Genomic DNA, 25,135 nt, shown 5'->3' on the forward strand with positions numbered 1-25,135 from the left:
ATTTATTTACAGTATGCACAGACATGATTTAGGTGTTCTTTATGTTATTCTGTGTGTGTAAAATAATGATATATTTTACTTGTTTTCAGTACCTTGTACAGTAAAAGAAACCAACATGGAACAAAACAATATACAGTTTAAATTTAAATACGGAGAAGAAAAAATCAAAAAACTATACAGTGAACACGCAGATAATATGACCTTTGAATGCAAATCTGGATATCAGATATCTAATATAAGTCTTCTGAGAATTCAGTGCTTGGAGGGTGTGCTAAAATACCCAAGATGCCTAAAGGAAGGTAAACCCCTGAATTTGAAGTCAGTGTTTCTTACACGTACACTCTTTCCACCTACGATATTGCTGTTAAATTTGTGTGACCTGTTTAATAAACAAGTAAAAAAATAAATACATAAATACCATAATACTTAACCTAGACAATTGCCAGTATGTCAATTCACTATACTGCTATACAATTTGGTACTTCAGTGGTTTAAGCATGTGCAATTGAACTTAATAAACAAATACATTATTTTAAGCAGAACTAAAACACAGTTTATGTTAAAAAGTTTACAAGTTGAGTATTTTTTAAGTGGTGCCACACAATCAAATTAAATAGTTAAAAATAAATGCACTTTACATACAAATTGTTAAATACTATAGCTTAGGGAAGAGGGAGAGAAAGGGATTAACAAGAACTAATATGGGATTATTATGGGTTAAACAGGAAAACATTTCATTTATAAAACACATTAATTTCAGAATCACAGGCTTCCTTCACACTCAGTACCCTTAAAGAGGAGTTCCAGGCTTTTTTTATGTTTATTAAAAGTCAGCAGCTACAAAAAGTGTAGCTGCTAGCATTTAATAAACAGACACTCACCTGCTCCAGGTTCCAGCGATGCGCCACCCGGAGCTCCGCTCCTCTCCCTGCTCTCCCTCCTCTCCCCCCTCTCCGGCTGGCGCCTCCATTCCTAGTGTGGGCACCCGGCTGTGACAGCTTTCAGCTTCACGGCCGGGCACTCACTGCGCATGTGCGAGCGGTGCTGCGCTCTGAGTGGTCAGGCGATCGCCTGGGACCTGTCACATGACCCAGGCAATCGCCTACAGGGAGGGGCCGCCGTAGACGATATGACGTATCGCCTAAGCGGTCCTTGGGCGGAAGGAGGAAGTGGGACAGGAAGTCCCACTCCTACTGAAGCCCCCACCCCCCCTCCCCCAAAAAAATTACATGCCAAATGTGGCATGTAAGGGGACAAGGAGTGGTTTAAGCGGAAGTTCCACTTTTGGGTGGAACTCCGCTTTAATAGGCAGAACCAGACTTGACTATCAAATTGAGAGGAAGCTTAAAGTGGTTGTAAAGGCACAAGATTTTTTACCTTCATGCTAACCTTCTGTGTGCAGCATTCCCCCCTTATGGATCTGGATCCTGTGATGTCCACGAGGGTCCTGTCTCTCCAGCGACTCCCAGTGCTGATTGGCTTTTGGCAGAAGGGGGAGCCATTGGCTCCCACTACTGTCTATTGAAGCCAGTGAGCAAATCAAAAGACATAGGGGGTGGGGCTGAGCCACACTTCTGTGTGTGAATAGCCACACATTAATTTTTATGCAGGGTGCTATACAGGTCCAGATCAGTGGTTCATTGCTATGAAACCCAGTCCCTAAAGACCCCTCCAGGGGTATGGCCCTGAGAGGGGCAAAACCTACCATAAACATGTAAAAAAAAGTGAAAGGGAGCCAACTCCAAATAGCAGGTTTACATTTGCTATGCTGAAGGCCCACACAAAACTCAAACTTGATGAGTCCTTGCATCAGAGCAGGAACCAGCCTTAGCACCATTTCCCATGTCCAATTATAGCTCTATTTCTGCATCTACAATACATCCCAATTTCTTGAACAGATTATAGCCTTTATTGAGCTATCTTTGTCCAGAGCTTAAACATGACCCATCTCTGCTCCTACTCCAGTTTCTTTACCAGAGTTAGACACTAATGTGCCAGTTCTGGAGGACGCTAAATCAAAGGGGAATGAAGAGGACATAGAGGCAGTGTTAGAGGAAGATGCAGAGGATTTTTCTCACCACTACTGTCACTCTATTGATGAGGAAACTCCACCCAACATGTGTGCTAATGTTAAAAAGCACTATTCACAAAAGCCTTGGCATTGTACAGATTTACTCAACTCAACTTCTCCCCATGTCTGTTTAGGCAAACAACCCCCCCCCCCCCCGAGCGGCACACAAGCAATCCCCCCTCCCCCACTGTTTGTCGGTTGGTCCAGCACTGACCTCATGTTGGCGGGCAGCATGCGACATCTCAGCTCCGAGTCCTCTCCTCCATGGCAGCTTCCAGCTTCTCCCCTCCTCCTCCTAGGCGTCCAATAGGATAGCATGTCCTTTCAGCCAATGGGATGACTGGTGTCAAAACTGACTTCCTGATTGGCGGACAGGAGGATCCGTGTTACAACAGGAGAAAATAAACAATAAACAAAAATCAAGCAATCCATTGTAAGGCTACATTATTATAACAAGTTAAGAGTTAGAAATTAGATTAATACAGATCTGCATTGGTAATTGATTTATTGTGCCAATTTTCAGTCTGACTATACCCTGCATAGAAATCAGCAAGTACATGTACTGGGCTTCGAATAACTATCTTTATTATAATCAAATTACCAAATTATTGACTAATGCATTGATATAAAAAATTGTATTTTGTTTTTCTAGCTTGTTGAACATATATACATTTTGTACTGAATTTCTCTAGGTACCTGTGTTCTACAACAAAGAGAAATGTCTATTAATAATATTCATTACAACAAAAGCACTGAGATCGAAAATGGGCAAACCATTGAATTTGAATGTGAGGAAGGAATGTTATCAGAAAACCTGCGAGCAACATGTAAAAATAAGCAAATAAAATACCCGAAATGTTCTGCTGGACGTAAGTTTCTTATAAATCCATATTCTCTTTTGACCAGACAATCACTTTTTTCTTAATTTATAGATATATTGTTTAAATGCCCTTACCTACTATGGTATAAAGTAAAAAAAAAGAAGGGGGAAAAAACGCAATGTCTACAAATAACAAACAATAGCAGCCAGCACAACAAAGGATCAATCTGTGTGTGAATAAACAGAGTGGTAAAGTGCAGCGCTAAATATGATAAACGTGAGCACCTGCTACTCAAACATGTATTGATAGCAGAGAGTCACTGTGGTGCATACAACAAATATACAATATAAATCATATATTGTCATTCAATAAAATATATAGTGAACAGTGACACATTTACATATGACGAAAAGGCTGAGCAGACCAGCTCGATATCTGAAAGCCTGCAGGATGTCAGTGCCAACTGCGCTTCTCTGGTCACCTGCGTTGGGGAGCTGCAGGCCACAACATCAGGCCTTGTGGCAGAGGTGAGGAGCCTGGGAGTGGCGGTACAGGCTAACACGGCTGCCATCGAGGCGGAGGTACGGCAGACCAGGCACCACCAGCGGCACACCACTACCCGCCAGCTGCGGATGCAGGCTCAGACCAATGCAGTCCTCACCCGCATTGCCCTTGCGTTGGAGGGCAGGCAGCCAGCATCTGCCAGGAGGGACATACCAGGCGATGATCCTCCTCCTGATGCCCCACCCCCTCCACCCTAAGCTCCCCCCAGACAACTGAGGAGCCGGAGCCGTGGCACCATGCCTGGCCCACGACAGGGCAAATGAGTGCCTTTTTTTCTTTTGTTTGCTCAGGTTATGAGCTTTTTGTTTTTGTTTGCTCAGGTTATGAGCTTTTTGTTTTTGTTTGCTCAGGTTATGAGCTTTTTTATTTTTGTAGTGACTGCACATGGTCAGTAGTGCAGGCTACAGTGTGACTGGTGTGTAAATGTGGGTGACATGCCTGCCAGTAAGGTGTGTCACCTTGGGTCGTCAGGGAGAGGTTATCCCCATCACCGTGTGAATGTGGTATGAATGGACAGCAACACCATTGGGGCCTTGGCGTGGCGTTGCTGCTCCCAAGTCCTGCATGGTGGACTTGGGCTAAACCAATGTGAAGTGGATGTGGTGTGTGTGAGCACAGGACCCCAGATGGCAAGTCACCTTTTTTTTTTTTTATTAAAAATGTTTTTTTTCATATTTTTTTTATTTTTATTAATATTTTTTTAGTTCCTTTTTATCTTTTTCTTTATTTCGTCTTTCTCAATTCGCGGCAGCACCCCCCCCAGGCCCATGCCTGAAGCTGTGTAAGGGGCCCCATAATTCCTGATGGCGGCCCTGCTCGTGCTATTCATTTGGTGAGTAGGATGTTTGCCATGGGGCTGGTGGAAGAAAGGCACTTTTTGAAGACACGTTTATCTACAGCTTTGAAGATTTCAGAAGACATCACTGTAACTTGTTTGTGGAGAATACTATTGTTTGGTGGTGTTGTACAGACATTTCACTATTCCTTCATTCCAGGGATTCCAGCCAGTGGTTAGCCACCTTTGGTGAAGTGAATAATTGCATTTTCCCCTTATGCACAACCCAAAGTCTTGCAGGATACAGCACACTGTATGGAAGATTTCAATCTCTTAATGCTTTGCTTCACACTCTGAAAGGCAGCATGTTGTTTATGGGTAGCCGGTAAAAAGTCAGGAGAAATAGGATAGGATTATTGTTGTAAAGTAAGCCAGGCAAGTTGTGGAATGACTTCTTTATCTATGAAGTCTTCAATATCTCCCAGTTTGGCTACCTGGGACTTGTGGTCCACCGCAACCTCATGGACAGTCACCATCAGGGGGTTAAGGTCATCTTCCACCACACTAATGCACTATTCTGTGTTAGCAACGCAATGGCAGTTACTTTTTATGCACATTATCCTTCAGTAGGGAAAAGTCTACCCCCAGAGTATCTATCTGCATAGAGAGTGAGGCTTGGCACTGCTTTTTGGCTGACATGATCTGTGACAGGGTCGGCTCTCCTGTCTGTGTCCTTGAGTTTTCCTCCACAAACTCAGCAGATTTGGAGACAGTTAGGTTTGCCAGGGGATCTGTGGCATCCAGCCAGTCCACCTCTCCCTCAGCCAGGCAGGTACATCATCGACGGAGGAACAAGGAGCCTTCTGCGTGTTCTCAGTGCCATCTTGAATTGCCGCCTGGGCATAGCAAGCGAGTCATTCAGTGAGTGTTGTAGGTGGAATTGGGCTGAATTTCAGCATGGTCAGGGGTCTCACAATTCCGCAGCAGCTTCTGGAGCAGTTACAGGGCAAAAAAGGATTCCCAAGGCTGGATAGTATACTGTAAGGATCTCTGTGTGGTCCGGAGCAGCGAGGAGAAGCTTCTCACATACCGGTTGTCAGACACGCCCCCCTTCTGGAGATTTCTAGAAGTATAGTGGGAGGGAGCGCAGAACAGGCAGTCTGAATATTTATGGGACTCCAGCCAATCCCTGGAGATGTGTGTCCAGTAAGTGACTAGAGAGTCTATAAATGTTCTTAGGCCTGGCAGCAGTGTGCAGAGTTTCAGGGTCCAGCCTTCTAGAGGAGAACCCTTTTCTGGTGGCTGGGGTGGCTGGCCCCTGTGGCAGAGAGACATAGGAGAAGCCTGAGGAGACCCTTTTTGAACACATTAAGGTCCCAGCTGGAGGTCAGCTAACTAAAAGACACCAGAGAGAGAGCCTGGATTAGAGCCTGGATAGAGCCAGAAGAGGAAACTACACAGAGGAGAAGTGACAGTGCTTTCCCTTAAAAGCCAGTGCAGTGCAGCCAGAAGCTGTGTCATACAGCAATGAGTTGTGCAAATCAGCAACGCGACAGTACAGTGCAGCCTAAGGTGGTTCAATGCAGCCTGTATTTTTGTACAGAGCAGCCAAAAGCCTAGCAAGTCCCCAAGTTCTACAGTTTGCGGTATCCCATGCTCCCCATCCCTATCCAACTTCCTGTTCAATAAAACTCCCAAAAAGAAACCTAGATTCTTGAGACTTTGGAAGAGTCCGGAAAATGCAGTTCTGGAGTTCTGCATTAAACCACTTAAAACCTCCAATCATTTCACTCTCCCCATGCATTTTGTCTATTGGCAAAATGTGCCAGAAAGTAGGCCAGTTTCACTCATGCACATTGTTTACCCTCATAGCCAGCTTCAGTGCCAATCTGTTGAACTTGTGGTGTACTTTTGCTATGAAAATGCCTGTATGTTTTTGCAATCACCAAGAGCAAAACTTAAATGAGTAATATTCCCAAGTTTCCCAATGATTTCTGGGAATGTTCCACATACCTAAACTGTGATATTTTGTGTATCATCCATGTCTATTCAAACTGTTCCATATTTTCCCTGCTTTGTGGTCACTGTTCTGTTAACTTTGTTATGATTTGGCTTTGGTTGTTCTGGCTACTGTTTTTGTTTGTTTATTAGAACCATTACAAGTTCATAGCAATTTCTGAGTATAATCTATATAATGTTCTATAATCATTTTCTAGGGTCATGTCCTCCTCCTGACATTTCAAATGCAATACTTTCTCCTAAAAAACAAGATGGTTATGAATCTGGGTCTTCAGCGAATTTTAAATGTGAAAACACATTTGTGCTCAGTGGAAACGTAAATGTAAAATGTGAAAATGGTAAATGGGATGAACTTCCACAATGCCTCAGTAAGTGTCACAAATTACTTTTGTAGTCAACACCATAACGCTAATACCACAACTTTATTATAATAGGATTTGATTGATATATTGCAGAGCCTTGCACAATTGATTCCAGCAGTTTGGAGAGAAATCACATTGAATTTGTGCCAACAGAGAGGACTCCGGAGATACTTGAACATGGCACAGATCTGAATCTAAAATGCAAAGCAAATTTTAAACGCCAAGGATCCCTAATAGCTTTATGTAATGATGGAGCAATGAAATATCCAAGGTGTTTCTCTGGTGGTGAGTACCACTAACCTTTTTAGAATTACAGTACTGTATTTGCTGGCGTATAAGACTACCTTTTACACTTGAAAAAACTGGCCAAAAAGCAGGGGTCATCTTATACGCCGGGTCAGCTGCTTGGATGCCTGCTGGATGTGCGGTAATACTGTATGTAGCTTCGGCTAGATACATTATATACCGCTTAGCCAATCCCAGTAAGCGATGTATTCAAATGAATACAGAACCTGCTCGGATTGGAGTAACAACCTCTGCCAATCCGAGTAGGCTACATACAGTAGCCTGCTCGGATTGGCTTTGAGAGTCAGAGAGGCGTGGACTGATGTTACCGCCTCTGCCAATCCAAGCAGGCTTTGTATTCATTAATAGAATACATCGCTTGCCATGATTGGCTCCAGCAAGAAGGAAGAAGAATATGGCTCCAGCAAGAATGAAGAAGAATATGGCTCCAGAAGGAAAAAATATGAAGCGTCGGAAGCCTCGGAAGGGGGGTCGTCATATATGGTGAGTAAAGGCAAAAAATCGTAAAAAAACTGTAAAATTAGGGGATCGTCTTATACACCGGGTCGCCTTATACACAGGCAAATACGGTATATTTCTACTTGTACAGTTTTGTGAGTTCCTGTAAATATCTTCAGTATGTAGCACTGCCCCCATAGGGATTGCTGTGTGTGAACTTCCCTGGGCCTCCCTCTCTATTATCTTGCAGCCAGTTACTAGGTGTCTTTACATGATCACCGTACTCTCATCCACTTGTTATCCAATAATCAATCCAGGGGTTTTTTTTTTGTATTTATTGTTGGAACTTGGATGGGAGAAGGGAATAGTGGGATACTCCAACTGGAACTAATTACAGGTGAAGACAACGCTCACTTGGCCTCATCAGGCTGAATATGGTAGCAGACTCTACATACTGCTCTTGTATTGGAGAAGTACCGTATTTATTGGCATATACCGCTCACTATTTTGCCTTGAAAATCAGGGCAAAATCGTGGGTGAGTGGTATACGCCGATACCCGCTTTCCCGCCACGAGTTTGAATACTGCGCCGGCATATACCGAGCGCAGTACACTCGTGTATCTTCGTGCAGTCTCGGCGCCTCTCGCGCTGACGTCCTGAGCGTACAGGACGTCAGCGCGAGAGTTGCCGAGCCTGCCCGACGATACACGAGTGTACTGCGCTTGGTATATGTCGGCGCAGTATTCAAACTCGGCGCGGGAAACGAGCGGGGAGGACGCGAGGACCCTGCAGAAGGACGCCGGACCCGACGAAGAGGACACCCGAAGCCGCAGATGGACGCCGAACCCGACGAGGCCGCCGATGGACGCCACGCAAGACACCAAAACTGTAAGTACAAAAAACAAAAATTTCCACAGGATTCGGGGCAACTTTAGGGGTGCGCGGTATACGCGGGAGCGCGTTATACCGCGATAAATACGGTAAGTCCTTTGATTGCTCTGGCAGCAGACTTGATGAATCTGTTTTATCTTCACGACACTCACTAGCATCCACTTTGGCTGATATCCATCCACTGACTCTACTAGCTGAAGGGAGGGCCCTCACAGGACAGGCCCCATGACACTGATCTGTACTCACAGTAGGCAGAAACCGATCCTTCCTTGTGTCTCCCATCCAGTCAGCTCTGCAGGACATCTGGGTTGCAGCTTTGCTCAGATTTAAGCCCTTAGGTCAACCACCTGAGGCCGCATGAGAACCTGTGCAGAGGGGCAGTCACTCCCTCCCTCCAGGACCCTGCTCTCCAGCCAAAGACCCAGAGCACATGTGCCCTTGGCATATATACAGTCAACCAGCATTCAATGAGGCACTTTCCTCTGCAATGGCCAGGGCTGTAACTATGCCTATGCCCTCATTTGTCAGGTTTCCTCCCACTGTCCAATAAGCCCCATCCTATTGGACCAGTGTGAAACATTCAGACAACATGAGCAGCATCTGAGCATCATGAGCAGACCCTATCAATGGATCCCTGCTCCCTGGTAGGCAGATAGCATCTAAATTTACCTGGCAGCCTTCCTGGTAAGCAGAAAGACCCAAAAACTATATTCTATTCTAGCACCTACAGGTGAAACCCGAAAAAATACAATATCGTGCAAAAGTTCATTTATTTCACTAATGCAACTTAAATGGTGAAACTAATATGAGATAGACTCGTTACATGCAAAGCAAGATAGTTCAAGCCGTGATTTGTCATAATTGTGATGAATATGGCTTACAGCTCATGAAAACCCCAAATCCACAATCTCAGAAAATTAGAATATTGTGAAAAGGTGCAATATTCTAGGCTCAAAGGGCCAGATCCACAAAAACCTGACGTAACTTAAAAAATCCAATTTAAGTTACACTGCCTTAAAGTTTCTACCTAAGTGCCTGATCCACAAAGCACTTATCTAGAAATTTCAGGCTGTGTAACTAAAATTCCGCCGGCGCAAGGCGTTCCTATTCAAATGGGGCGAGTCCCATTTAAATGAGGCGCGCTCCCGCGCCGGCCGTACTGCGCATGCGCAAAGTTACGTTACGCCGAGTTTTGAGGATCGCGACGGCTTAAAAAAGTTGCGTCGGGGAAAAAAAATAAAAAATTACAGCGTCGCTCGGCATGCATTCCTGAGGGAGAACTCCATGCCAATTTTCAAAGAAAAAACCGGCATGGGTTCACCCCCCAGGAGCATACCAGGCCCTTAGGTCTGTTATGGGTTGTAAGGAGACCCCCCTACGCCGAAAAATCGACGTAGGGGGTCCCCCTACAATCCATACCAGACCCGTATCCAAAGCACGCTACCCGGCCGGTCAGGAATGGGAGTGGGGACGAGCGAGCGTCCCCCCCCCCTCCTGAGCCGTGCCAGGCCGCATGCCCTCAACATGGGGGGGTTGGGTGCTCTGGGGCAGGGGGGCGCACTACGGGCCCCCCCACCCCAGAGCACCCTGTCCCCATGTTGATGAGGACAGGACCTCTTCCCGACAACCCTTGCCATTGGTTGTCGGGGTCTGCGGGCGGAGGCTTATCGGAATCTGGGAGTCCCCTTTAATAAGGGGGCCCCCAGATACCGGCCCCCCACCCTAAGTGAATGGATATGGGGTACATCGTACCCCTATCCATTCACCTGTAGGCAAAAAGTAAAAGTTAATAAACACACAACACAAGGCTTTTTAAAATATTTTATTATTCTGCTCCGGAGGCCCCCCCTGTCTTCGTTATTAGCTCAATTAGCAGGGGGGGCTTCTTCTTCCGCTCTCCGGGGGTCTTCCGCTCTCCGGGGGTCTTCCACTCTCCGGGGGTCTTCTCCGCTCTCCGGGGGGGCTTCTCCGGACTCCGGGGGGGGCTTCTCCGGACTCCGGGGGGCTTCTTCCATCTTCTCCCCTCTTCCGCTGTTGACTCGGCGAACCCCGGTTCTTCTGCAGATGTCCGGTGCCTTCTTCTTCAGCGCTGGCTGCCTGCTATGTTTGTGTGTTAGCTCAATTTCTAACAGGCAGCCAGCGCGGTCTTCTGTGGCGTCAGGGTCTTCTCTTCCTTTCTTCCGATGTTGCCTCGTCGCCTGTTGTCGCTGCAATGATGGAAGCGCGCCTTGCATCCCATTTATATAGGCATCACCATCCCATCATGCTCCGGTAGGTACCCACGTGGTGGGTGCACGTGGGTAGGCACCCACCACGTGGGTACCTGCCGGAGCATGATGGGACGGTGATGCCTATATAAATGGGATGCAAGGCGCGCTTCCATCATTACAGCGACAACAGGCGACGAGGCAACATCGGAAGAGGGGAGAAGAACAGAAGACCCTGACGCCACAGAAGACCGCGCTGGCTGCCTGTTAGAAATTGAGCTAACACACAAACATAGCAGGCAGCCAGCGCTGAAGAAGAAGGCACCGGACATCTGCAGAAGAACCGGGGTTCGCCGAGTCAACAGTGGAAGAGGGGAGAAGATGGAAGAAGCCCCCCGGAGTCCGGAGAAGCCCCCCCGGAGAGCGGAGAAGACCCCCGGAGAGTGGAAGACCCCCGGAGAGCGGAAGACCCCCGGAGAGCGGAAGAAGAAGCCCCCCCTGCTAATTGAGCTAGTAACGAAGACAGGGGGGGCCTCCGGAGCAGAATAATAAAATATTTTAAAAAGCCTTGTGTTGTGTGTTTATTAACTTTTACTTTTTGCCTACAGGTGAATGGATAGGGGTACGATGTACCCCATATCCATTCACTTAGGGTGGGGGGCCGGTATCTGGGGGCCCCCTTATTAAAGGGGACTCCCAGATTCCGATAAGCCTCCGCCCACAGACCCCGACAACCAATGGCAAGGGTTGTCGGGAAGAGGTCCTGTCCTCATCAACATGGGGACAGGGTGCTCTGGGGTGGGGGGGCCCGTAGTGCGCCCCCCTGCCCCAGAGCACCCAACCCCCCCATGTTGAGGGCATGCGGCCTGGCACGGCTCAGGAGGGGGGGGACGCTCGCTCGTCCCCACTCCCATTCCTGACCGGCCGGGTAGCGTGCTTTGGATACGGGTCTGGTATGGATTGTAGGGGGACCCCCTACGTCGATTTTTCGGCGTAGGGGGGGTCCCCTTACAACCCATACCAGACCTAAGGGCCTGGTATGCTCCTGGGGGGGAACCCATGCCGGTTTTGTTTTTACAAATTGCCGTGGAGTTCTCGCTCGGGAAAGCATACCAAATGCCGTCGCTGGAATGGGCTTTTGCAAGGTGTGACTAGTTTACACTTTGTAGAACCAGCCCTAATTTTACACTTGCAAAATAACACTTACGGCGCAAAAAGGAAGCTGGAAAGCTTTGTGGATCGCCTTAAGTGCTAATTTGCATACTAGAAACGGCATTTCGACTCGAAATGCCCCCAGCGGCGGATGCGGTACTGCATCCTAAGATTCGGCAGTGTAATTCAATTACACATGCCGGATCTTCTGCCTAACTAACTCCTACCTAACTAACTCGTTTCCAAAGTTACACACAGACTGAACAGCAGTTAAGTCGGAGTATCTCTTTTGTGGATCTGGCCCAAAGTGTCCCACTCTAATTAGCTGATTAAGTCATGACACCTGCAAAGGGTTCCTGAGCCTTTAAATGGTCTCTGTCTGGTTCAGTAGGAATCACAATTGCAAAATAAGTTGGATGTTCCCAAAGTGCTGTATCAAAGCACATTAATAGAAAGTTATGTGGAAGGGAAAAGTGTGCAAGAAAAAGGTGCACAAGCAGCAGGGATGACCGTAGCCTGGAGAGAATTGTCAGGAAAAGGCCATTCAAAAGTGGTTGGGACTTTCACAAGGAGTGGACTGAGGCTGGAGTCAGTGCATCAAGAGCCACCACACACAAATGGATCCTGGACAAATGTCAAATGTCGTATTCCTCTTGTCAAGCCACTCCTGAACAACAAACAATGTCAGAAGCTTCTTACCTGGGCTAAAGAAAAACACACCTGGTCTGTTACTCAGTGGTCCAAAGTCTTCTTTTCTGATGAGAGCAAATTTTTCATCTCATTTGGAAACGAGCAGGGCTGTACACGCCACTTAGTTCCTATAAATTAAGTGGTGTGTACAGCCACGTAACGCATGAGGAAAGGAGGAGAGCCGCCGGTGATGTCATCCCCGCTCACGGCCGAGGGCGGAGGATTTTATCTGCATGCTGTTATCTTCTTAATTGTGAGTGCATACGCTGTACAATAAATCTTGTTGTTTTAAAGTTACTGCACTATGGAGCCTATTATTGGTTTTTATATCTTGCACTGGGGACCTTGCCTTCTCACTGTGAGCCGTTAGACAGTTCCTGCCTGGATTCTTTCAAGTGGCTGAGCAAGCCGGATTGTGAGCTGCTTTTGTGTTACATTGGAAGGCTTGTACTTAAGCCAATAGAGGTGAGAGGCTGGTGAGAGCGGGGTCACCCTGAGTGGAACACCTGGCAGTGTTTGCGGTGGATCATTGGTGTCATTATTCACTTTGGAAGTTTATGGACTTTAACTACAATTTTTCACTTTTTTGTCTGCATGGCAATGGACAGTTTTACATACTATTAAGGACATTCTTTCTGAGAATATTTCACATTTAAAATTGCATGAAGTTTGGTTTATATATAGCATTCACACAATTGCACTTTATATTGGATACACCTGTTTATTTGCACATAGTTTTTTGCTGGTATTTTATATATTTATTTTTTGCTACATTTTTCTATTCACACTGGATCTGTTTTACTAGTGGTTTAACACATTATTTATTATCTACACATTTTTTTGCACTGAGATATTTTTTAGATGTACACACAGTCATTAATATCTTTTTATGTGCTAGTGGATTGATGCTTTCACTGATTATATCAATACTATATTTTTTCATTCACGTTTTATATTATTTGAGTTAGTGCGTCAGCACTGGGCTCTGGATGGTATCTATATCAGCTTTGCTACTTCTTATCTAATATCACTCTTTTAACCCTCCACATCATTCAGTTGATGTTGGGCGGTTATCATTTGGAGTGGAACACATTTTTATGACTCACAGGAATTGGAATCACTTTTTTTTTTTTTTAATTATTTATTTTATTTATTTATTTTAATCTCAGCAAGCGCCATTACACCCCCCTATTTTAACTTGTTATCAGTGTGTGAGCAATAATTAGTTGTGGCTGCTGCTTAGTATATTCATCTGTTTTAATAATTAGTTTAGTTCTCAGTGCCCTGGTTAGGTTGGTTTGCGCAGTGGTTCCCCTCATTTACATAATTATATAGATATTGGCCCAGATTCAAGAAGCAATTGCGTCTGCGTAACCATAGTTACGCAGCGCAATTGCTTACTTGCGCCGGCGTAACGACTTCTCCTGATTCAGAGAGCTCGTTACGCCGACTGCAGCCTAAGATATGCGTGGCATAAGGCACTTATGCCCTCATATCTTAGGCTGCATTCTTACGCAGGCCGCTAGGTGGCGTTCCCGTTGTGGTCAGCGTATAGTATGCAAATTGCATACTAACGCCGATTCACAACGTTACGCGAGCCCTGCGTACGCAGTTTACGTCGTTTGCGTACGTCGGGTTTCGCGTAAGGCTGCACATGCTAAAAGCAGAGGCAGCCAATGCTAAGGATACCCGTCGTTCCCGCGTCGCGAGGTTTAAATTTTATGTCGTTTGCGTAAGTGAATCGTGAATGGCGCTGGACGCCATTCACGTTCACTTTGAAGCAAATGACGTCCTTGCGACGTCATTTACCGCAATGCACGTCGGGAAAGTTTCCCGACGGAGCATGCGCTCGGCGCGGGAACGCGCCTAATTTAAATGATTCCCGCCCCCTACGGGGTCATTTACATTAGGCGCCCTTACGCAGGGCATTTTTGAGGAGCACCCATGCAAATTACGTGGCTACTGATTCATGAATGAAGCGTAGCGCAAATAATTTGCGTAGGCGCAGGGTAAAAAGGGTACACTGCGCCTCCGTAAGGAGCACGCAGCTGTACCTGAATCTACCCCATTGTTGCTAAAGCTGCAAATTTCTTTTTTTTTTAATTCATCTGTATTTGAAAAAAAAATTCCATTACAATAACATATACAATCCATAACATAAGTGTTTAAATTATGAGGGATAGCCCCCATGATGTCCCCCATGTTACCCCTAATGGAAAAAAAGGGGGGGCAGCGAAGAAAGAGGAATGGGGGAAAATATGTCTTTGTCCCTCCCTCTCTCTCTCCTCACTGATGAAAGGATAAGGGGTTTAAATAAGAATGGGAAAAGGGATGGGAAGGAGGAATGTGAAAAGTATAAATGCTGGGATGAAGTAGAATAAGACCCTGCTTGTGTTTTATGATGATTAACTATGTGTTAGTATCGTGAAAGGGAGGGGGGGGGAAATGTCCCTAAAATTATTCCCTTCAACTGTTGTGCTCGTGAGAATTTTCAGTTTTATCACATTGATATGTATCTGCCAGTTTTTCCTTTTGTGTTGGTTTGTGTTTATTAATACTCAATGTGCTTTATATTAAGGTTATTAACATGTCTTTCCTTTTATCTCCCGACCCTTCATCGAGGAGGGACGAAGAAGAGAGAGAGAGAAAAAAAAGGGGGGGGTGAGACAGGGGGGTAATCCCTCCCCATCAACATGTGACACTTCATTCTATACATTATGTTAAAAGTGTTGTGGTCCATTCCTCATCCCTCCTCCTCATTTCAGGTATCTCTTAAGCGGTATTTATATATTCAACAAAGTCAGGCATTTAATTATTGAGCGCATTTTTCCCATTCTACCCATATTTTTTTACATTTCTCCTGTTGGTTTCTAGTTCTGTGTACCCATCTTTCTGCCTCCATTATTCCATCTACTTCCCCCCTCCATTCTGCTAAGGTAGGGCATGTAACCTGCTTCCAATAACTGGGGATCAACTTATTGGCAGTGTTTAATAAATGAGGTGTGATGCTATTTTTATACGATTTATAGATCCCATAGACCCATGAAACAAAAAGTGCAATGGTGTTAACTCTATGAGTTTCTTAGACATCCTCTTTATCCATGGGGCTATTTCTTCCCAAAATACTCTAATCTTTGGGCAGTTCCACCAAATGTGGAGGAAGGTGCACTTTTCTTTACAGCCCCTCCGCAGGACGAAGCCGTACCGGAGACCACTACCGCTAATGTGGTCTCGGTATGGCATGCTGTTGCCAGAGAGGGCCCCGCACAGGTTTCGTGCGGCTGCGGTCAAGACCTGTCTGCCCGTTTGCCGGACTGGCCTAGGGACCCATCCAAAGCATGTCATTACCCACCTGCGGAGGAGTGTAACTCGTCCGACTTGGAGTCCTTGTCGGACGATGGGACTATTGATCACTGGTTCGAGCTGGAGTTCCCGGAGTCCCAAGGCTATGGGGGATTTCGGGCCTTTTCGAGTAGAAGATGGAAGAAACCCCCCGGCCAGAGCGCACCGCGTGGGCCCAACACATCGAACCCGAGCATCCCACAGCTGACCTGGGGAGTTGGTGAGTCTGTTCCTGTTCCTACCCTCACCACTCCCATACCCACTACCGTGCCTGTACTCAGACAGGCACCTGACACTATTGTGCTGCCGGGACTCGGAGATCCTCGCACGTAGCCCAGACTGGCCCGATTGCAGCGTGTTATGATGCGCAGCGTTGCTGCTAATTACTGGTGGGAGTATCCATATGTGCCACCCGCTCTCCTCCGCCAAATTGATCAGGAGAGGGAGAGGTGGTACCGAGAGGCCCTTTGGGAGCGTCTGAATGTTCCAGAGAAGAAGCGTGAGACACCCTACGCTCTGGTATGTGTCGGAGATCGCCTGGAAGATTGCCTCAGGGAGTGGAGCCTGGGTCGCCATATTTTCCAGGACCGGGTGGTCTTAAAGTGCCCTGGGAGAGGCGATCAAGTATTTTCAGTAACCTCTACAGATTCAAGAGGAGACTTTGTTTCACTTCCTGACCCACGCTTTTACAATGCCTATATTACTCAATCTGCTGCTTTTTAAGAGGACCTGGACAAGAAATTTTGCCCCCATTCAAGTTTATTTCTGTTTGTCCCACCGGATCCACATTTTGGTGCATGTGAAGAACTTCGGGTTGGGTTGGTTTCAGTCAGTTAGAATGGGACCTTGCCAGTTTCTTTGCAGCATCAGAAGGTTTTTCAGCGAAAAAGATGTCCTGTTTTATATTTCTCTTTTTCTGCTGTGCTTCTTGAACTGAACTATGGACTGCCGTGTAGTACCAGCGCACTGACCACAAGGGGGCAGTGTTCTGCAACTTTTTCCACTACTGCAGAGACAAATTGTGAAATATTTTTTTTTATTTCTTGCAATTCAGAAAATGTCTAGCACTTATTGATATCTCCCTGGGAGGAAGGGAAATTTCACACTCCGGCTGGAGGGTGCAGTTTCAACTCTGACCTGGGGGATTGTAAATAGAAATTATTACTATATTGGAGTGTATATTTTGTGTGTATGTTCTTCTTTTATTTGCAGGTTATTGACCTACTATCAACGCTGTCGGAGACTGGGGCAGAGTAGATAGATAGGATTGTGTAAAACCATAGTTCTTCCTATAGTATTCAAGGAAGCTAATATTTGTATCTCAATGTTATGCATTTATATTTTCTTTCTTTCCTACTTTCTCTATTGCTGTTAAGCAGATTTAGGCCGGCATTCAGGCCTGAATGCCTTAGGACACTGGGGACAGTGTCATTTCAAGTGGGCGGAGTGTGTAGCGCCTGTGTACTTTCAGTACAGGTGCTATGTCAAATTTAATTGAGGGGTTGAGAGTTACCTTGCTCTCATCCATGTTGATCTATTTAAATTGGGCTGCTGCCAGCCCTGGACTGTCCTGTGGGTTCATTCTGTGTTCCAAAGATACAGTTCCATCTTTGGATAGCAGGTGGCGCCAGAGGGGTCCAGGCGGAGGCACCTTTCTCCAGCAGCCAATCAGAGGAGTGTTTCCCTCGCGGGGCATGCTGGGGGAGGGTATTTCTGTGGCGGACGCCATTTTGTGAGGTTTTTCGCGCGTTCCTGGTTCCAGGTGCGGAACCCACCTTTAAGGTGTGCACACATCATGGGCCCCGGCGATATGGCCTACGTGTTACACTGAGTTCCTGAATCTGGGCCCTCATGGCCTGGAGCAACTAAAGCTGCAAAGGGGTTCCAGTGACTTACTGGGTTCCCACATTCCATGAGGACGATCCCAAGCGAGTTATGCTGTTCAATGGGGAGTCGGTCTGAGGTAAACCCGGAGGCAGGTGATCCAACAGGGCTTAGACGATCCATCTGGGATTCTGGGGGCCGGACACTGACAGGTTGTATGCTGCAAACTGTTAGTTGGTGACCCCAAATATAGGAAGTCTACCTGAGAGAGATTCAGGCAAATTATAGACTGAGAGGATTCGCTCCATTTTCCATGTTCCTGAGTCTAAGGCCTGTGGCAGAGGTCTATACTCAAAATCCTGTTTCTATTTGAGCCAAGTCGGTGGCAGAGACTTGTTCCTTCTCAACGGTTCCGAGTGACACCCTGGCTGCCAGGCCTGTGAGAGGGACCTGTCCAGGGGCACTATACCCACTCCGGCTGAAGTGGCGACGAAGCAAGGGTTAACATTGGAGGCAGGACTCCTTTCGTTATCCATAGCCTGAATCTGCAAGTTCTCCTTTTCATCAATATTTCTCTATCTACCTCGAGTTGACTGTTGGTCATGTTGGACCAGTAATAAAAGCACAGAAAACGTCACCCTGCTGTCTGGACATTCTGTCAATTCTCTCATCACCATTATTATCCCTAGACGCATCATAAAGGTAACATAACATGCCGTCCCAATCTAACCAGCGGCTCCTGAGGGGGTAGCGCTACATTTGGTTTCGAGTTCATGTATATTTCCTAAGATGTCTTCCAGCTCCTTCTTTTTTCCTCTTTTGATTCGAGATTCGTGTGCTAGAAGTTCCCCCCTGATGACCGCCTTGTGGGCCTCCCATATCGTTTGCTCTGATACCTTCCCCGATGTATTTATTTCCAAATATTCTATCATTTTATGTCATATATCCTCCGCTATCTGTTTGTCATCTAACAGCGACTTGTTTAATCGCCATGTCCGCTCCTGATGACCCGCAGATACCGGCACAAATGTCATCACCACTGGTGCGTGGTCATACAGTGGGGATCGAAAGTTTGGGCACCCCAGGTAAAAATTTGTATTAATGTGCATAACGAAGCCAAGGAAAGATGGAAAAATCTCCAAAAGGCATAAAATTACAGATTAGACATTCTTATAATATGTCAAAAAAAGTTAGATTTTGTTTGCATCATTTACACTTTCAAAATGACAGAAAACCAAAAAATGTCATCTGCAAAAGTTTGGGCACCCTGCAGAGTTAATATCTTGTACTGCCCCCTTTGGCAAGTATCACAGCTTGTAAACACTTTTTGTAGCCAGCCAAGAGTCTTTCAATTCTTGTTTGAGGTATCTTTGCCCATTCTTCCTTACAAAAGTCTTCCAGTTCTTTGAGATTTCTGGGCTGTCTGTCACGCACTGCTCTTTTAAGGTCTATCCAAAGATTTTCAATTATGTTGAGGTCAGGAGATTGTGAAGGCCATGGCAACACCTTCAGTTTACGCCTCTTGATGTAATCCCCCGTGGATTTTGAGGTGTGTTTAGGATCATTATCCATTTGTAGAAGCCATCCTCTCTTTAACTTCAGCTTTTTCACAGATGGCATTAAAGCGGTAGTTCACCCTGACCCACATGATGTTACCATCGAGACAGGCATTGTAGCGCGAGCTACAGTATGCCTGTCCCGATTTTTTTAACCCCGTACTCACCTCGTAGTCGTCCATCGTAGATTTCGGCTCCCGCGGGGAATGGGCGTGCCTATGGAGAGGGAGGATGATTGACGGCCGGCCCTGGCACGTCACTCTCCCCGAAGACAGCCGGAGTAGGTCTCGGCTCTTCACGGCGCGTGCGCACAGGCTATGCGCACGCGTCGTGAAGACCAAGCCTATTTCGGCTATTTCCGGAGAAGCGTGACGCGCCAGAGCCGGCCGTCAATCATCCTCCGTCTCCAGAGGCACGCCCATTCCCCGGTATCTTCGATGGACGACTACAAGGTGAGTATGGGGGGAAAAAATTCGGGACAGGCATACTGTAGCTCGCGCTACAGTGCCTGATTTAAAGGTAAAAGAAAAAATTTTTTTTTTTTTTTTTTTTTTTTCCTGTCGATAGGGTGAACCCCCGCTTTAAGTTACTATCCAAAATTTGCTGAAATTTTATTGAATCCATTTTTCCTTCTACTCGTGAAATGTTCCCTGTGCCACTGGCTGCAATACAACCCCAAAGCATGATTGATCCACCCCCATGCTTAACAGTTGGACAGAGGTTCTTTTCATTAAATTCTGTGCCCTTTCTTCTCCAAACGTACCTTTGCTCATTCCGGCCAAAAAGTTCTATTTTAACCTCATCTGTCCACAGAACTTGTTTCCAAAATGCATCAGGCTTGTCTATATGTTCATTTGCAAAGTTCAAACGCAGATTTTTGTGGTGAGGACGCAGAAGAGGTTTTCTTCTGATGACTCTTCCATGAAGACCATATTTGTACAAGTATCTCTTTATAGAGAAATAGTGTACCACAACTCCAGTGTCTGCCAGATCTTTCTGGCGGGATCGTGCAGTCAAACGTGGGTTTTGAATTGCTTTTCTCACAATCCTGTGAGCTGTTCTGTCTGATATTTTTCTTGGTCTTCCAGATCTTGCTTTAACTTCCACTGTTCCTGATGACTGCCATTTCTTAATTACATTCCGAACAGAGGATATTGACATCTGAAAACGCTTTGCTATCTTCTTATAGCCTTCTCCAGCTTTGTGAGCGTCAACTATTTTCACTTTCAGTTTTCTAGACAACTGCTTAGAAGAACCCATGGTGCTGATTGTTGGGGCAAGGTCAGATGAGTCTGGGCATTTAAAACCTTTGAGATTGAGGGGGCGTGGCTAGCCGGCGAGCTGAATGGACGGCTGACTCTGCAGCTCCTGCACTGACCGGAGAACCGACCAGCATACAGCGCTGTTACAAGCACCAAAATGCACCACCAGGACCCCCACGCAGCGGGGACCCAGACCGGAACATCCCGGAAGCGAAAAGAGTACCGGGCCCCTCGGAAATTGACCGACTTTTTCTCCTCAGCATCAGGGGGACGAATCCAAGATGGCGCCCGCGACCGCTCACCGCGCGGAGACCGGGCCTACACTGACCTGCCTGACGAGGATGAGATTCTCGATCGGTCTCACACGACTCCCCAGGATTCCTCCTCTACACCCAGACCTCCATCCACCTCCAACAGTCCTGCAAAGACGCGGATGCGGCTAGACTCCGGAGCGCAGGCCTATGAGGTAAGGCCTGACCAGGACACTCTCCTCATGCTACCACCAGCAACGTCCCCTATTGCGGCCTTCCCCACATCAGACCAGCCTGTGGTAGACACGCAGCTTAAGGACATGCTCATTACGCTGCACAGCTCCATACACAGTGACATATCCACTATGTTTGCGGCTTTTAAACTAGAAATGGGTCACTTAGGCAGCAGGATGGGACACATAGAAGGTCAAATGAGCGCCATGACTGAAACGGTGAATGACTTAGTGGACGCCCATGACCATGTCAGAGAGGAACAACAGTGGGTGCGGGCTAAAATGGCGGACCTCGAAGACAGATCGAGACGCAATAATGTCAAGATTCGCGGTATACCTGAATCGATCGTCCCAGCCGATCTTCATACATATGCCAGGAAACTGATTTCCACCTTGCTACCAGATCTCCCACCGGTGGAGACTATAATAGATCGTATCCATCGCCTACCTAAACCCCCCCATCTGCCTGCAGAAGTCCCTCGTGACACGTTGATGAAAATACACTTCTTCCACGCTAAAGACATGCTCCTGGCCAAGAACAGACGCATGGATCAGTTGCCGCCACCGTACTCCAAACTGCAACTATTTGCAGATATTTCCCAATATACCAGGCAACAACGTAGGCAGCTGCAAACTATCACCAAGCCGCTCAACAACCACAAGATACCCTACCAATGGGGTTTCCCGACCAAACTATTGGTGACCAGGAATGGAGTGAAACACGCTATCCACACGGTAGAGGAGGGTATTAACTTGCTTAGAAAATGGAAGATCATCCCTGACGGAGAAGCAATGCCCCACAGACCAGGTGCAGAGAAACAAATGCCTCCCATGACAAATCCCCACTTCAGTGGGATCAAGTGACCATGTTTCAGTGCCGTCCCTTACCAAAATTCCAGTTAGCACTCCGGTCCAGTGCCTGCTCGTCGCCACTAGTCTACGAACTTTTACCCTCATACACCGCTCAGTGGTTCTACTGGTATACCACTGACCCCTGTTAGTGTTCTGTTGTTCCCCTGCTTCACCACCCCTCTTGTACCTATTGCATTTGTGCTATCTTGCAATAACTGTTGTCCTTTCTCCTCCCTACCTATCCTGACCCAGAAAGAGCACCTTTCTACCTCGCAACAGCATCTTCTGAGGCATTCACCTCCGGGATCCTCCGAGCCTGCAGACTCCTCCTGAGACTTGCCTCCACGCCAAGCGAACTGTGAGTACAACCTCTAACATATACACTCAGCACTACCTTTCACAATGCCGAAATTCCTATCGCTCAATGCGAAGGGCCTAAACCATCCGGCCAAAAGGGCCTCGCTATGGAAAACAGCCAGAGACTCTGGATGCGATATCCTTTGTGTACAAGAGACACACTTTAAGACCACAGCTGAACCCAAATGCACAAACAAGGACTTTCCTACCCTATTTAAAGCTTCGGGACCTGACAAAAAGAATGGCATACTAATGGCCTTCAAGACCTCTGTCTCTCTAGACCTTCACAATACCCTCACCGATTCCGATGGCAGATACTTAGCTCTGGACTGCTCCCTCAATGGGGTAAGATATACCATCGTAACTGTGTACGCACCTAACAAAGGACAAGTCCCTTTCTTATCCAAGCTCATGAAAAAAATAGACCGCTTTAAGCAGGGTCGCCTTGTCATATGCGGGGACTTTAACATTGTCCCTGATAGCTCAATTGATGCTTCGTCCAGACCCAACAGACTATCGTCCCCAATGGGTACATTTCTACGGTCACACGACCTATACGATGTGTGGCGGTGTCACCACACTTCCGAAAGAGACTATTCCTACTTCTCACCGTGCCATAACTCCTACACACGCATTGACTACTTTTTGGTGGACAAATGGACCTTGCCCACTGCCTCTGCATCCGAGATAGGAACCATCACGTGGTCCGACCACGCGCCTGTCACCCTGGTTACCAGTGACTCGCCATCGACCTCAGCCACGAGGGTTTGGAGAGCTAACTCAGCACTCCTGAACTCACCACTGTACTCAGACCACATCAAGAACAGCCTAGAAGAATTTTTTACACTAAATGCAAACTCCGTTGCCGATAACTCGGTCCTCTGGAATGCCCACAAAGCATTCATACGAGGGATTCTCATCCAGTTAGGAGCTAGGGAGAGGAGGAGGAGATCACAGCGTCTAGACTCCCTGACGACAGAAATCCAATCACTAGAAGCCCAAAACCAAACTCACCCTGACAATACTCTCAAACACAAACTAGGTCTCCTTAGACAAGAATTGAGGTCCCACCTTTTAGACTCATACCAGAAGGCCCATACCCGCTTCGGAGCCACACATTACTCAACGGGCAACAAAGCCGGTAGGACCATGGCCGCCAGAATCAAAGGGCACTACGCCAAAACCAAAATTGCACACCTCTACCACCCAACCTCCAAACAAAAGGTCATAGACCCCTCGGCCATTGCCGACGCATTCCGCCAGTACTATGCCACTCTCTACAATTTAAAAGATGACTCATCTGTACCACAACCTTCGCCCCAGGACATTGCCTCGTTTCTAGAGGAGATTAACCTTCCCAGACTATCTAGCGACCAACTCCTAACACTAAATGCCCCATTTACCCCCCAGGAGATTCTACAAACCATTTCAAAATTACCTGCTAACAAATCCCCGGGCCCTGACGGACTCACTAGTGAATACTATAAAATCTTTGGCCACACGCTGGCACCCTTCCTCTCAAATGTTTGCAATGACGCTGCCTCATCCTCCTCTCTCTCTCCAGAAATGTTATCCGCCTTGATTATCACACTACCGAAGCCAGGTAAGGAACCCACCCACGCGCAAAATTTTCGCCCTATATCTTTACTTAATATAGACACCAAGATTTATGCCAAACTCATAGCCAACCGGTTAATTGACCTAATGCCCCTACTCATACATAAGGACCAATCTGGGTTCACAAAAGGGAGACAAACATTTGATGCTACCCGTAGAATTTTCAACATCATACATGATGCAGGATCCACGCGAACGCCTTCTCTGCTTCTATCCTTGGACGCAGAGAAGGCGTTTGATAGAGTCCACTGGGATTATATGAGAGCCACCCTTATTAAATTTGGCTTCCAGGGTCCTATACTGTCGGCCATAATGGCGCTGTATTCTTCCCCCTCGGCACAAGTATACACCTCGGAAATGCTATCACGCCCGTTCCCCATCACAAACGGCACCCGTCAAGGTTGCCCATTGTCTCCGCTTATATTCAACCTAGTTATGGAACCTCTTGCGGAACATGTCAGAGCTCACGCCGCTATAACGGGCTTCCGCTTAGGAACTAAAGACCACAAAATTAATTTATTCGCAGACGATGTGATATTAATGTTGACAGACCCAATATCCTCCCTGGCTTCGGTACAACTGCTGCTACAGAGATTCAGTAATGTCTCATATTATAAGGTGAATGAACAAAAATCTCATATTCTAGACCTGGGTTTAGATGCAATTACAAGTAACATACTCCGAAACACCTATCCTTACGCATGGGCCGAAGATGGGATAACATACCTGGGAATAACACTCTTTAAATCACTCAAAGATATCTCTAAACGTAACTACACTAACATTAAGCATATCCTGATCAAGGAAACTACTGTCCTCTCCAAACATGAATTCTCATGGGCAGGCCGCCTAGCGGCCTTCAAAATGATGTTACTCCCCAGGCTGCTGTACATTTTCCGCACGCTACCTATACCTCTCTCACGCTCGTATCTCCAATCTGTACAATCCATCTTAACACAATTTGTGTGGCAGGGGAAAAGACCCCGATGTAGTCACTCCAAGCTCGTTAAACACAGATCAGTGGGCGGAATGGGGCACGTAGACATTAGGGACTATTACCTAGCTTCTATCCTCTCCCAGATGAGAGACTGGTTCTCCAAATCACCTGCTACACTATGGGGAGACATAGAAAACACCAAGACACCGGGACCTAACTTATCTAGATGGCTGTTTAGCATGACCGCAAAGAACTCACCATTGACCACCTACTCACCTACTATCCAAGCCTCTGTCAAAGCTTGGAAGATCCTCCACAACACCCACTGGACGAAACATCTGACCAAACCAGTACCCGTCCCCCTAGAAACACTGGAACTACTATCACCTGACTTGACCGTCCCGACCTGGCTTTCAGACCGTGTGGCCTCCACCTCTGACCTTCGATCTCTTGCGTCCACTACCTCTTTTCTGCAACTACAACAACAATACAATGCTCCAGCCACAGATTTTTATACATACTACAGGCTGCAAAAGTGCCTAACAGCAAACCCTTCCTTAGAATGTTCTTTGCCCATCCATGTTTGGAACTACTTCTTAAACACTATT

At 46.7% G+C, this 25,135-nt stretch overlaps 1 protein-coding gene across 10 annotated transcripts in view; it reads left to right on the forward strand.

Moving 5' to 3' along the window:
* LOC120946232 (complement factor H-like) overlaps positions 1-25,135 on the forward strand; it is a 3,139,400-nt gene that overhangs the window by 797,092 nt on the left and 2,317,173 nt on the right. The window contains exons 17-20 of one of the 10 annotated variants that reach the window (XM_040361062.1): positions 90-299; positions 2,764-2,940; positions 6,448-6,618; positions 6,706-6,897. The exons of 8 other annotated variants lie outside the window; for them this stretch is intronic. In XM_040361062.1, coding sequence (XP_040216996.1) covers positions 90-299; positions 2,764-2,940; positions 6,448-6,618; positions 6,706-6,897 — 750 coding nt within the window. The remainder of the gene's footprint in view (positions 1-89; positions 300-2,763; positions 2,941-6,447; positions 6,619-6,705; positions 6,898-25,135) is intronic. One more of the 10 variants, XM_040361063.1, reaches the window with a different exon arrangement.

Source organism: Rana temporaria, chromosome 7 (genome assembly GCF_905171775.1).
Source record: "Rana temporaria chromosome 7, aRanTem1.1, whole genome shotgun sequence".
Taxonomy (NCBI): domain Eukaryota; kingdom Metazoa; phylum Chordata; class Amphibia; order Anura; family Ranidae; genus Rana; species Rana temporaria.